Source organism: Anomaloglossus baeobatrachus, chromosome 8 (genome assembly GCF_048569485.1).
Source record: "Anomaloglossus baeobatrachus isolate aAnoBae1 chromosome 8, aAnoBae1.hap1, whole genome shotgun sequence".
Lineage (NCBI taxonomy): Eukaryota > Metazoa > Chordata > Amphibia > Anura > Aromobatidae > Anomaloglossus > Anomaloglossus baeobatrachus.
Genome location: NC_134360.1, coordinates 63,819,052 through 63,832,916, shown reverse-complemented (window position 1 = coordinate 63,832,916; position 13,865 = coordinate 63,819,052). Strand labels below are relative to the sequence as shown.

The following is a 13,865-nucleotide window of genomic DNA, read 5'->3' as shown; positions in this document are numbered from 1 at the left end:
TCTTTGTAAATGTACTTGTAATTTGGATCTTTGATTTTTGCCGTCAGGTTCTTCTCCAAACCTCGTTGTGACATGTCTGACCAGAGACAGCTACACGACGCACGCGTTCATACAGCACCTGATGTCGGCATTAACCCTGCTGGAACGGACGCCATCTCCCGAACCAATTGAGAAAGACTTCTATTCAGAATTTGGACAAAAGAAGACAGGTAAAAGGATGACGACTTTACACATAAATGATTGCACTGGTCATTGGGTTTGTTACCTCTCCTTACGATGAGCAGACCTGATGATGTACGGCCACTTTTACTCCGCAGCCTTAATTCAGGGGAAATGTCTTTTTACACAAATAAATATTCAATGCATGCTTAATGGTTGGTTTATTGTAGCCATTTGTGACCCAGCTAATTTAGTAAAGAAACTCCTCAATTGCCAGTTTATATCTGATATGCAATATTCATAGGGTGACACAATTTTTTGTGTTATCACCACCTTACAGAGTGTGTAACATCAGAAAATGATCCATTGTTTAATTCCAGTTTTATATTTTTTTTTTTAAGAACTTTTGGTTATGTTCTGTGTCACTGTGTCAATGTGAAAAAAATCCTGAAATCTTGCAGTTCTCACTTTGCCACTGAACCTGATACAAGTCTAAAGGCCCGAATGCACATTAGATGAAAGTTGATCTAACGTGTGGATTTCGACAAGATTAACTGACTATGTAACAGATGATGTCAGGGGAGACGACGATCAGGCATTGGACCTTTTAACGGTTATGTTCGGTGTAGAGATAAGCCGCGGCCGGAGGAGTCTGGCAATAGTTGCCTCATAGAGAACACCGGAGAGCTCAGGTGAGGGAGTGCGGAGGGACAGCCGAGGGAGTGCGGAGGGACGGCCGAGGGAGTGCGGAGGGACGGCCGAGGGAGTGCGGGGGACGGCCGAGGGAGTGCGGAGGGACGGCCGAGGGAGTGCGGAGGGACGGCCGAGGGAGTGCGGAGGGACGGCCGAGGGAGTGCGGAGGGACGGCCGAGGGAGTGCGGAGGGACGGCCGAGGGAGTGCGGAGGGACGGCCGAGGGAGTGCGGAGGGACGGCCGAGGGAGTGCGGAGGGACGGCCGAGGGAGTGCGGAGGGACGGCCGAGGGAGTGCGGAGGGACGGCCGAGGGAGTGCGGAGGGACGGCTGAGCTGGAATGACAGTCGAGTGAGTCCAGAGAGAGATGCCCAAGAGATGGCCGAGGGATTGCGGGGAGGCGACGGCCAGGGGGTGCGGGGAGGCGACGGCCGAGGGGGTGCGGGTAGGCGACGGCCAAGGGGGTGTGGGGAGGTGATGGCCGAGGATCTGCGATAACTTTTCACTCCTCATTAACAAGCAGAATTACAATTTTGAGTATTGCTGATATATGCTCACACCATTCACAGTAGGTAATGCTGGCAAGTTTTTCCCCCCTCTCTCCACAATGACCTCTGCACAGGCCTTGCCTAGAAAACTCTCCTACAGCAGGTAATGAACTTTTCCAGTTTACAGGCTCCTATGTGGCTGTTGTAAAGTATATGTCTTAATGTTAACTGGAGGTACGTCTAGATAGATAAAAAATGTAGGTGTAATATTCCCTTTCAATGAGCAGTGCTGCTCCCATTTCCATCTTATGGATGGGGGCACCGTCCAGAGGGGACACAAAGACATGAAGACCAAAGAGGTGAGTAATGCGTCATTAATCAAGAACACGCTACAAATATATATATACTAGAAGGTGGCCCGATTCTACGCATCGGGTATTCTAGAATTTACGTATTGTGTAGTTAATGTATGATTTTTGTTATATATATATATATATAGATGTTGTTGTGTGTAGTTACCAAGTGTTTGTGTAGGGCGCTGTACATGTTCTAGGTGTTGTCTGGGTGTGGCGGGGGGTGACAGAGGTGTTGTTTGTGTGTTGCGTTGTGGGTGTTGCGTTGTTTGTGGAGCGCTGTGTGTCTGTAGCGTTGTGTGTGTGTGTGTTGTGCGGTTTGTGTGGGTGTGGGGTGTGTGTGTGTGTTTTGGGGGGAGGTATGTTTTGTGCAATGTGTGTGTTGTGCAGTATGTGCGTATATTTGTGTATGCTGTGGTGTTTGTGTGTTGGGTGTTGTGTGTGTGCGGCGTTGTCTGTGTGTGTGGGTGTCTGTGTAGGGCGGTGTTTGTGGTTCCCAGTGTGTGTGTGGTGTGTTGTGCAGTGCGTGTGTGGCGGTGTGTGTGTGTGTGTTTTGGGGGGAGGTGTGCACCCCCCATCGTGCTCCATCCCCCATGCTGCGCACCCCCCATCGTGCTCCATCCCCCATGCTGCGCACCCCCCATCGTGCTCCATCCCCCATGCTGCGCACCCCCCATCGTGCTCCATCCCCATGCTGCGCACCCCCCATCGTGCTCCATCCCCCATGCTGCGCACTCCCCATTGTGCTCCATCCCCTATGCTGTGCACTCCCCATCGTGCTCCATCCCCTATGCTGTGCACTCCCCATCGTGCTCCATCCCCCATGCTGCGCATTCCCCATCGTGCTCCATCCCCCATGCTGCGCACTCCCAAACGTGCTCCATCCCCTATGCTGCGCACTCCCAAACGTGCTCCATCCCCCATGCTGCGCACTCCCCATCGTGCTCCATCCCCCCTGCTGCGCACCCCCCATCGTGCTCCATCCCCCATGCTGCGCACCCCCCATCGTGCTCCATCCCCCATGCTGCGCACTCCCCATCGTGCTCCATCCCCCATGCTGCGCACTCCCCATCGTGCTGCATCCCCCATGCTGCGCACCCCCCATCGTGCTCCATCCCCCATGCTGCGCACTCCCCATCATGCTCCATCCCCCATGCTGCGCACCCCCCATCGTGCTCCATCCCCCATGCTGCGCACCCCCCATCGTGCTCCATCCCCCATGCTGCGCACCCACCATCGTGCTCCATCCCCCATGCTGCACACCCCCCATCGTGCTCCATCCCCAATGCTGCGCACCCCCCATCGTGCTCCATCCCCCATGCTGCGCACCCCCCATCGTGCTCCATCCCCCATGCTGCGCACTCCCCATTGTGCTCCATCCCCCATGCTGTGCACTCCCCATCGTGCTCCATCCCCCATGCTGCGCACTCCCAAACGTGCTCCATCCGCCATGCTGCGCACTCCCCATCGTGCTCTATCCGCCATGCTGCACACTCCCAAACGTGCTCCATCCGCCATGCTGCGCACTCCCAAACGTGCTCCATCCGCCATGCTGCGCACCCCCTATCATGCTCCATCCGCCATGCTGCGCACTCCCAAACGTGCTCCACCCGCCATGCTGCGCACTCCCAAACGTGCTCCATCCGCCATGCTGCGCACTCCCAAACGTGCTCCATCCGCCATGCTGCGCACTCCCAAACGTGGTCCATCCGCCATGCTGCGCACTCCCAAACGTGCTCCATCCGCCATGCTGCGCACTCCCAAACGTGCTCCATCTGCCATACTGCGCACTCCCCATCGTGCACCATCCGGCATGCTGCACACTCCCAAACGTGCTCCATCCGCCATGCTGCGCACTCCCAAACGTGCTCCATCCGCCATGCTGCGCACTCCCAAACGTGCTCCATCCGCCATGCTGCGCACTCCCAAACGTGCTCCATCCGCCATGCTGCGCGCTCCCAAACGTGGTCCATCCGCCATGCTGCGCACTCCCAAACGTGCTCCATCCGCCATGCTGCGCACTCCGAAACGTGCTCCATCCGCCATACTGCGCACTCCCAAACGTGCTCCATCCGCCATACTGCACACTCCCCATCGTGCACCATCCGGCATGCTGCGCACTCCCAAACATGCTCCATCCGTCATGCTGCGCACTCCCAAACGTGCTCCATCCGTCATGCTGCGCACTCCCAAACGTGCTCCATCCGCCATGCTGCGCACTCCCAAACGTGCTCCATCCGCCATGCTGCGCACCCCCCATCATGCTCCATCCGCTTAGGAGTGCGCAGCATGCCGGATGGTGCACGATGGGGAGTGCGCAGTATGGCGGATGGAGCACGTTTGGGAGTGCGCAGCATGGCGGATGGAGCACGTTTGGGAGTGCGCAGCATGGCGGATGGACCACGTTTGGGAGTGCGCAGCATGGCGGATGGACCACGTTTGGGAGTGCGCAGCATGGCGGATGGACCACGTTTGGGAGTGCGCAGCATGGGGGATGCAGCACGATGGGGAGTGCGCAGTATGGCGGATGGAGCACGTTTGCTCAGCCTCTCTCTTTCCAGCCTCCCTCAGCATCAGCCCCCCCCTCCCAGCCTTCCCCAAGATCAGCCTCTCTGCTCCCAGCCTCCTCCAGCACGCCGTGCTCCTCTGCCGACACTCACCCACACCCGATCGCATCCACTCACCCACACAACCGATCGCATCCACTCACCCACACAACCGATCGCATCCACTCACACACACAACCGATCGCATCCACTCACACACACACCCGATCGCATACACTCACACACACACCCGATCGCATCCACTCACACACACCCCCGATCGCATACACTCACACACACCCCCGATCGCATCCACTCACACACACCCCCGATCGCATCCACTCACACACACCCCCGATCGCATACACTCACACACACCCGATCGCATACACTCACACACACAGACACTGACGATATTGCACATACGCGCTGATACTCACAACATCCGGGGATATCACATGCTTCTGGCCATGTGATCCTCCGTCAGGTCCTGGAAGCTCACAGCACAGTACCGCCGCCGAGAAGCAAGCGATATCCCAGGATGCTGTGAGTATGTGGATGCGATGTGATGTGTGTATGTGAGTGTGATCTGATTTGTGTGTGTGTGTGTGTGTGTGCTGTTATGTTATGTATGTTCTGCAGCTGCAGGACCTTGATGTGTGGATGCGATGTGATGTGTGTGTGAGTGTGAGCCGGTGTACACTGGTAACTATGATACACATCGGGTAACTAAGGGACCTTAGTTACCCGATGTGTATAATGGTTACCAGCTTTCACGCCTCCGTTAAGATCCCAGCATCGCAAGGTTATGTCTGGCGCTGCCGGGATCCTGACGGAGCCGGTGTAGAAGCAAGCGATATCCCAGCATGTTGTGAGTGTGTGGATGTGATGTGTGAGAGTGAGTGTGAGAGTGAGTGTGATCTGATGTGTGTGTGTACTCACCTGGGAATCGGAGCCCCGTGTCAGTTGGGCCACAGCGAGCGTGCATTGCGTGAGGGGGCGGGGCCTGCAGAGAGCCGGGGCGAGAGGCCAATCCGTGTGGGGGGGCGGGGCCATGGCGAGCCCAGCGGCCAATCAGCTTTGTGTCACCGTAAGGACACAATTTCGGAGCATGACAGACAGACAGACAGATAGACAGACAGACAGACAGACAGACAGACAGAATAAGGCAATTATATATATAGATAATTTGCTCAGCACTTTACAGACATCATCTCTGTCCCCATTGTGGCTCACAGTCTACATTCCCTATCAATATGTCTTTTGTAGTGTGGGAGGAAGACGGAGTGCCTGATGGAAGCTTACACAAATATGGGGAGAACATAGAAATACCTTGCTGATTTTGTCCTTGGTGTTGTCCTTAAACCCAGGACCCCAGCGCTGCAAGACTGCAGTGCTAACCACTGAGCCACCGTGTATAATGTGCATTTTTAAGATATAGTCAGATTCCCTCTTCTCATTGCAATAACTATCGATGGACGGAATATAGTATTGTTGTTGGCCAAATGTTGAGCTCGTTTTTCTCCAGAAATTGGTGCCACAAGCTGCAACTTTTGCTTAATTATGTAAAAGAGATAATATAGAGGTCACTGTTGGGAAAGTTACGTTAGTTGTTTCCTTCCTACTCCGGCTTGATGAGTTATGGTATGTCCCTCTACCAGGAAGGCAGACTAAAACAACCATTGACGTTATAACACAGGAAGTATTGAAAAAAATCTAACAGGAAAATAAAGAATGTGGATCATTCATGGCACTCAGAAGAAAAGCTCTTTCTATGGCCATTCACGGAGGGAGCAGATACTGTAATGTCTTATTATAGACAGGATTCACTTTCCGTTACTAAAGGTGCTGCTGTATTTGAAAAAAGAAAAATTGACTTAATTAGAAATTGATGGCACTAACCAAACACATTTTCAACTAAAGCCTGCTTTACACCATATGATCCAGCATACGATATCGTATGCGATCGTAACCGCCCCCATCGTATGTGCGGCACATTCAATTTGTTGACCGTGTCGCACAAATGATTACCCCCCGTCACACGTACTTACCCTTCCATACAACCTCGATGTGGGCGGCGAACATCCACTTCCTGGAGTGGGAGGGACGTTCGGCGTCACATTGACGTCACGCGGCAGCCAGCCAATAGAAGTGGAGGGGCGGAGATGAGCGGGACATAAACATCCCGCCCACCTCCTTCCTTCCGCATTGCCGGCGGGAGCCGCAGGACGTAGGTAAGATCTGTTCATCGTTCCCGGGGTGTCACACACTGCGGTGTGTGCTGCCCCGGGTACGATGAACAACCTGACGTTCAATTTTTAGGAATTGAACAACATGCATGCGATGAACATTTTACCGTTCAATCGCAATCGCACGTAGCTGTTACATGCTACAATATTACTTATGATGCCGGATGTGCGTCACTTATGACGTGACCCCGCCGACACATCGTAAGATATATTGTAGAGTGTAAAGCGCCCTTTAGTCTCATGATTGTGTATTTAAAAAAAAACATGCTAAAGAGGCAGAGTCTCTCAGAAGCAAAGAGAGTCAGAGGTCACCAATCTATGAACAATTGTTTCTAATAATATTATTTAATAAATTATTTGGGTATTCCAGTTATGCCACCATATAGATTATAGCTACTAGATCGGTGATGGCTCAATGGATAGATGCATACCAATTTGCCAAAATGGGGGATTGTAGTGCACTTGCATGCTCTCTGCAACTTTCTTCAGATTCTATAGGAATGCTGGAGATATCGGAGCGCTGTATGAGATACCACCATCGTATCCTTAGACTTTACATTGAGAATCAGGGAGCATCGGTTGAGGTGTCAGTAGACGATCACCCATCGATTTGGTACTTATGATATATCAAGCAAATAATCCACTACTTTTTCTATATTCTATATATCCCAGTAGGCTGGAAAAATAAATGGTACCAATAAATGATGGTCCATTTTCAATAAAGTCTCATAATTTGTGTATAAAAAAAAGCATGTTAAAGAGGCAGAGTGTGAGGTAAATCCGGAGATATGACGATAAATCATGATATTCAAGTATGTCAGGAAGCCCTCTCCTGGTGTCACCCCCCCTTTCCTTCACACAACTGGTTTAGCAACAAATCCCATGGCCATCTCCTGTGATATGGAGATGAGGTGGTGTGGGAACAATGGACACAGGATGACTCCCTGCCGTGACCCTGTAGTGGGGGCTGCTAGCTAGTTAGCAAGGCTATGGAAATAGCCAGACAGAACGACTCCAGTAAAAAATGGTTCATATCTCGCAAGCCATATTTCCGATAAATATGGCAACCATAAAAATGGTGTCTCCGCATGCGGACGATGCCGGCACACCCTTTTTATGGGAGCAGGACATTGGGAAATGCCCCAGGCGTGATATCAGCCAATGGGGAACTGGCAGACAGGTCATGAGTCCCCTCGTTCTGTAGCTAAATTCATAACTGTCACAATGAGAGCATTGGCGTCCGCCTACGACGCTCCCAGGCAAAGTTATGGCCATATTCCATGTTGTGGATTGTCCATAACTCCAGCCAGGGGTGGAGCAGTGCTCCCTCTGAGGTCACTAAGGTAGGAGGGGACCTGGAGTTGCCCAGGTTGATAACCCTACTTCGGCCATTTTCCAGTGTTCTTTTCGCTGGGGGCACGTGTAGGAAACATCTGTGGGAAGGATCCTAGAAACCTGGGTACAGCGCCCCCCTGTGGCCAGACGCAACAAGGTAACTGCTGGAACTGTGTATGCCTGTTTGTAACCCATGCTTTGATTGTAACTGTACTCTGACATATGTATATTCTGTAGATTCCCTATTGTATATATTGTAGTTCTAGTGTGCTTTAGGCTGATTAAATTATATAATTAATCTTGGGCTGTTCTGTTATCTCGATCTTGAATCCCACGTCTGTGTGTTCGGCTAATAGTTACCGTAAATCGGTTGGTGGCAGCGAATTGTGCCAAGGATTATTGTGGGGAGGCCAGTGAGATTCGGGGAGATTTTATATATTCCGCCCGCGGAGGTCGGGGGAATATATACCTTACTCTCACCGGGGACCCTTCAATAATCGGCATAAGTAGTATAGCGGCCTCCTTGCTTATTGTCGGGCAATTCCATAATTGGCCTGCCTATAAGAGGGGCGCTAGAGAGCGCATCACGTGCTCTGTCGGTCGGGAGGTATAAAGGAGGGGTGACCCCCCACTTGTTACCCCCCGATTGTGACGTACTGGTAGCCAGCGCGGGGGATTTCTGAGTGACCCCCCCGGTGGTTTGTGACATATTGGTGGCATAGCGGTGGGATCGAGATAATAGTGTGTGTGAGTGTGAGACCCATACTCCCAGACACTAAAGACTGCCTGCAGCAGCTGTGGCTGCTGGGGTCTTCAGACTAGCTCAACACTAGAGTGTCAGAGTGCAGATACTGTAAGGTGTGTGGAGGCATCAGGTGTCAGTTCTGTGTCAGTGACCAAAAGTCTGCAAGAATGGCTGATGGCACCAGGAGCAGAGCTATGCAACTGGCCAATGCTAAGGCAGGAGCCGAAGAGAGGGAGGACGGTGCTGTGGACAGCAATGAGGAGGTTGCCCACGAGTCCTCCAGGAGCTCGACGCCAGAAAACCGTTCTGCCGAGGACATTGCGCAACCTGGCACTGCTGGACAAGATGAGGAGGAGCTCACCCAAGGTTCCTCAACGAGCCAGATGCCAGCCCTCCGCTCTGAAAGGGACAGTGAATCGCCTAGCTCTGCAGCGTGCCGCAGATCACCACGTGCCATTCCACCGAGCCTGGGAGGCTCGGATAGCCTTCTTCAAATGGCTATGGCCCTTCTCCAGGCTGGAGACCAGAAGGGCTACAAGGAACTCCTGGCAGAGCGCAGGGCAGAGCGGCACGCAGAGCGTGAGGCTGCGGAGCGAGAGCGGCAGGCAGCGCGTGAAGAGCGAGAGCGACAGGCAGACCGTGACTACCAGCTGCAGCTAGCTCAGCTCCGGCCCTCATCAGCCACACGTGACCTTCAAGACACCAAACTTCCAAAGGTCCGTGTTGAGGACTTCCCAGTGCTGGAGAAGGATGGAGACTTGGACTCTTTCTTGACTGCTTTTGAACGGACTTGCTTGCAGCACCATCTGGACAAGGACCAGTGGGCCAAATACCTGACCCCCCGTTTAAGGGGTAAGGCCCTGGATATCCTTGGGGATTTGCCTGCTGAGGCAGATCAGGGCTACGACACCATCAAGCGGGCCCTGATCCAACAGTACAACCTCACTCCAGAGTCCTACCGCAAGAAGTTCCGGAGCCTACAGAAGGGACCAAAGGACTCCTGGGCTGACCACCGGCGGGCACTTGCCCGAGCTGCCGACCACTGGACCCAAGGCCTGCAGCTTTCCACCGGACCGGAGATCCTGGACTTGTTCATCACGGAGCAACTCTTGTGGAACTGCCCTGAGGATCTCCGCCAGTTCATCCGAGACCAGAAGCCAAAGGGGTCCACGGCTACAGCTGCCCTTGCCGATGACTACACCAACAACCGGGCCCCTGAGGCCAGGAGAGCGGCCACCAGCAGCACCTGGAGAGGGGGTAAGATGAATTCTGCGACTGCCCCACCTGCCCCTAGACTGCAGGGGGTGTCCCCCTCAACTCCCCTCTCCAGGCCCGTGGCAGAGCCAAGACGGTGCCACCAGTGCAACCTACCTGGACACTTCAAGGCCATGTGCCCTCAGCGTCCCAAGGCCCCGGCTCCGTCCCCGTCCCAAGGGCCGCCCAAGGTGTATTGTGTGGGTGGGGGTGGTGGTAGGTCCCTGGACAGCTTCCAACCTGTCACCGTCGGCCGGTCTGTGACCATAGGACTGCGAGACAGCGCCTCGGAGGTGACTCTGGTGCGGCCTGAGATGGTGTCCCCCCAAGACTTGATCCCTGGAAAAACCCTCGCTGTCTCCGGGATTGGAGGCACTGACCCGGCGCTGCCTGTTGCTGACATTTATGTGGACTGGGGCGCAGGGCGGGGGGTGAGGGAGGTGGGGGTAACTGATCGGATCCCTGCAAACGTGCTACTTGGGACAGATTTGGGGCAGATAACCTCCCAGTTTGGGCCCCAACCAAGGGCTGAACCTTCAGCCAGTACTGACATGCCTCCGGACAATGTTAATGTGTTATCTATGAATGATGTAAGGGAGGAGGGAGTGAACTCTGATATTTCTGCTTGCATAGACACCATAGACACACACTCAGCTGCAGCTGTGACAGGGGAGGGGGTCAGAGAAAGGTGTGACAATGCCTCTACAAGTAACCAGCCTGTGAGCTGGGATCTGTTGCCCTCTGCAGGGATAAGCAGAGAGCAGGGTGCTGCAGGGGGAGGACCAGTGTGTGGGGTGGGGGCTACCACAGCAAATGTGGGGTCCCCAGAGATTTCACAGCGGGGTTCTGTTGCTGCAGGGGGGGAACAGGCAGGTGAGATTGGGGCCGGTCCAGGAGCGGAAGTGCTCCCAGGTAAGATCTCGGTGCATGGTTCCCCCACAACCGGGGTGTCAGGAAGCCAGGTAGGTCTGCCTGAACCGGCGACTTGGTCAGGAACGGAGGAGGAGCAGGCACGACCCACGGTCGCAGCGGCTGTGGCCGCTGTCACCCGCAGTGGGAGTGCTGGAAGCCAAGGGGCCTCCCGGAGGTCCGATAGCTCTTCCCCTTCTGACCAAGTGGCAGCCGAGTCAGGTGGAGGCCAGGACACAGGTCCCGGGGTACTGACTGAAGATGTGACAGTCTCGTCGATTCTGGCCACATCTAGTCAGGGGTTTCAGGCAGCGTTAGAAGCTGACGATAGCCTGAAAGCTCTTAAGGAGCAGGCGGCACAGCCTCCCTCGGACTCGGACCCGGAGCGAGTGGTCTGGGACCAAGGACGGCTGTACCGGGCCACGGTCCAGCAGGGTTCACCGGAGGCGTGGCCCAGGGACCGACAGTTGGTGGTACCCTATCCGTTCCGGACGGAGTTGTTGCGGATCGCACATGAGATTCCGATGGCCGGACACCTAGGGATCGCTAAGACCAAGGCCAGGTTAAACCAGCATTTCTACTGGCCAAAAATGGGGGCCGATGTGGCTGCCTACTGCCGTTCGTGTGAAACCTGTCAGAGAGTGGGGAAGGCGGGGCCACGCCCCAAAGCCCCACTGGTATCTCTGCCCATCATCGATGAGCCTTTCAGGAGGGTGGCTGTGGATCTGGTCGGCCCGCTGGCCATCCCCAGCAGCTCCGGGAAACGCTTCATACTGACGGTAGTGGACTATGCCACCCGGTACCCAGAAGCAGTGGCCTTGTCGTCCATTCGGGCTGACAAGGTGGCCACCGCATTGCTGGAGATTTTCTCCCGAGTGGGTTTTCCCCAGGAAATGCTCACTGACCGGGGGACCCAATTCATGTCCCAGCTGATGGAGGCCCTCTGTAAGCAAGTCCAGGTGCGACATCTGGTGGCCAGCCCGTACCATCCACAGACTAATGGCCTGTGCGAGCGGTTCAATGGCACCTTAAAGCAGATGCTTAAGATGTTGGTCGACTCCCATGGGCGTGACTGGGAGCGGTATCTCCCACACCTGTTATTTGCTTACCGGGAGGTTCCACAGGCCTCAACAGGATTCTCACCGTTTGAGCTCCTGTACGGGCGACGTGTGCGGGGCCCCCTGGCTCTGGTGAAAGAGGCTTGGGAAGGGGATTTGGCCACCCCTGGAGTGTCGGTCATCGAGTATGTCATGCGCTTCCGGGACAAAATGCAGGCCTTGACGCAACTGGTACACGACAATATGGCTCAAGCCCAGGCCGATCAGAAGCGTTGGTACGACCAGAACGCTTGTGAGAGGACCTACCAAGTGGGTCAAAAGGTGTGGGTACTGGTCCCCGTACCACAGGACAAGCTTCAGGCAGCCTGGGAAGGCCCATACCTCGTGTACCAGCAGCTCAACCCTGTAACGTACCTGGTCACCCTGGACCCTGCCCGTGGAAGGCGGAAGCCCTTCCATGTGAACATGATGAAGGCACATCATGAGCGGGAGGCATGTGCGCTCCCCGTGTGCAACCTGCCCGAGGAGGGAGAAGCGGAAACCCTCTTGGATATGCTAGCCCAGGTTAGGGCAGGCGGATCCATTGAGGATGTGGAGGTTGGCCACCAGCTCTTGGAAGACCAACGGTCCCAGCTGTGGGCCACCCTCCTCCCCTTCCGGGGGTTGTTTACCAACCAGCCCGGAAGGACTGACTTGGCTGTCCATCACGTGGACACTGGGGATCATCCCCCAATCCGGCGTTCAGCATATCGGGTCTCCCTGGAGGTGCAGCAACACATGCGCCAGGAGATTGACGAGATGCTGAAGCTGGGGGTGATCCAGGCATCCAACAGCGCTTGGGCCTCACCTGTAGTCCTCGTCCCTAAGAAGGACCGAACCACGCGGTTCTGCGTGGACTACAGGGGGCTCAATGCGGTCACGGTCGCCGATGCGTACCCAATGCCACGCATCGATGACCTGCTCGATCAGTTGGCCGGGGCTCAGTACCTGACCATCATGGATCTGAGCCGGGGATATTGGCAGATCCCCCTGACTCGCAAGGCCAGGGAACGCTCTGCCTTTATTACCCCATTTGGACTGTACGAGTCCACGGTGATGCCATTCGGGATGAGGAATGCCCCTGCCACTTTCCAGCGGATGGTCAACACCCTGCTCAAGGGACTTGAAGGGTACGCGGCCGCGTACCTGGATGACATTGCCGTCTTCAGTCCCACCTGGGAGGACCACCTAGAGCATCTAGCACAGGTGCTCAGGCGGATCCACCGGGCAGGTTTGACCATCAAGCCGGGAAAGTGTCAGCTGGCCATGAGCGAGGTCCAGTACCTCGGTCACCGGGTAGGTGGGAGAACACTGAAGCCCGAGCCTGAGAAAGTGGAAGCCATCGCATCCTGGCCCACCCCCAGGACCAAGAAGCAGGTGATGTCCTTCTTGGGGACCGCTGGGTACTATAGGAGGTTTGTTCCATGCTATAGTAGCCTGGCAAAGCCCTTGACGGACCTCACCAAGAAGAAGCTGCCCTCTGCAGTCGATTGGACAATGGACTGCGAGACAGCCTTCCGGGCCCTAAAGGACGCCCTGTCCAGCCCGCCCGTGCTACAGGCAGCCGACTTCACGCGGCCGTTTGTAGTACAGACCGACGCCAGTGACTTCGGCCTCGGTGCGGTGCTCAGCCAGGTGGACTCTGCGAGCCAAGAGCACCCAGTCTTGTACCTGAGCAGGAAGCTGTTACCAAGGGAAGTTGCCTATTCCACGATGGAGAAGGAGTGCCTGGCCATAGTGTGGGCCCTGCAGCGTCTGCAACCCTATCTATATGGGCGCCACTTCATCGTGGAGACGGACCACAATCCCCTCAGCTGGTTGCACACCGTCTCTGGGACGAATGGGCGATTGTTGCGATGGAGCCTTGCGCTCCAGCAATACAACTTCACCATTCGCCACAAAAGGGGCCGTGACCACGGTAACGCAGACGGGCTGTCCAGACAAGGAGAGGTCGCGGACGGGCGCACGGGGGAACACCGGAGTGTGCTGCCCCCTAGCGCCCTCAAAAGGGGGGAGGTGTGAGGTAAATCCGGAGATAT

The 13,865-nt window shown here is 55.2% G+C and overlaps 1 protein-coding gene across 3 annotated transcripts in view; it reads left to right on the top strand.

Moving 5' to 3' along the window:
• Positions 1-13,865, top strand: part of NISCH (nischarin) — a 170,864-nt gene that overhangs the window by 134,890 nt on the left and 22,109 nt on the right. For all 3 annotated transcript variants that reach the window (XM_075321742.1, XM_075321741.1, XM_075321743.1), the window contains one exon: positions 48-209. In XM_075321742.1, coding sequence (XP_075177857.1) covers positions 48-209 — 162 coding nt within the window. The remainder of the gene's footprint in view (positions 1-47; positions 210-13,865) is intronic.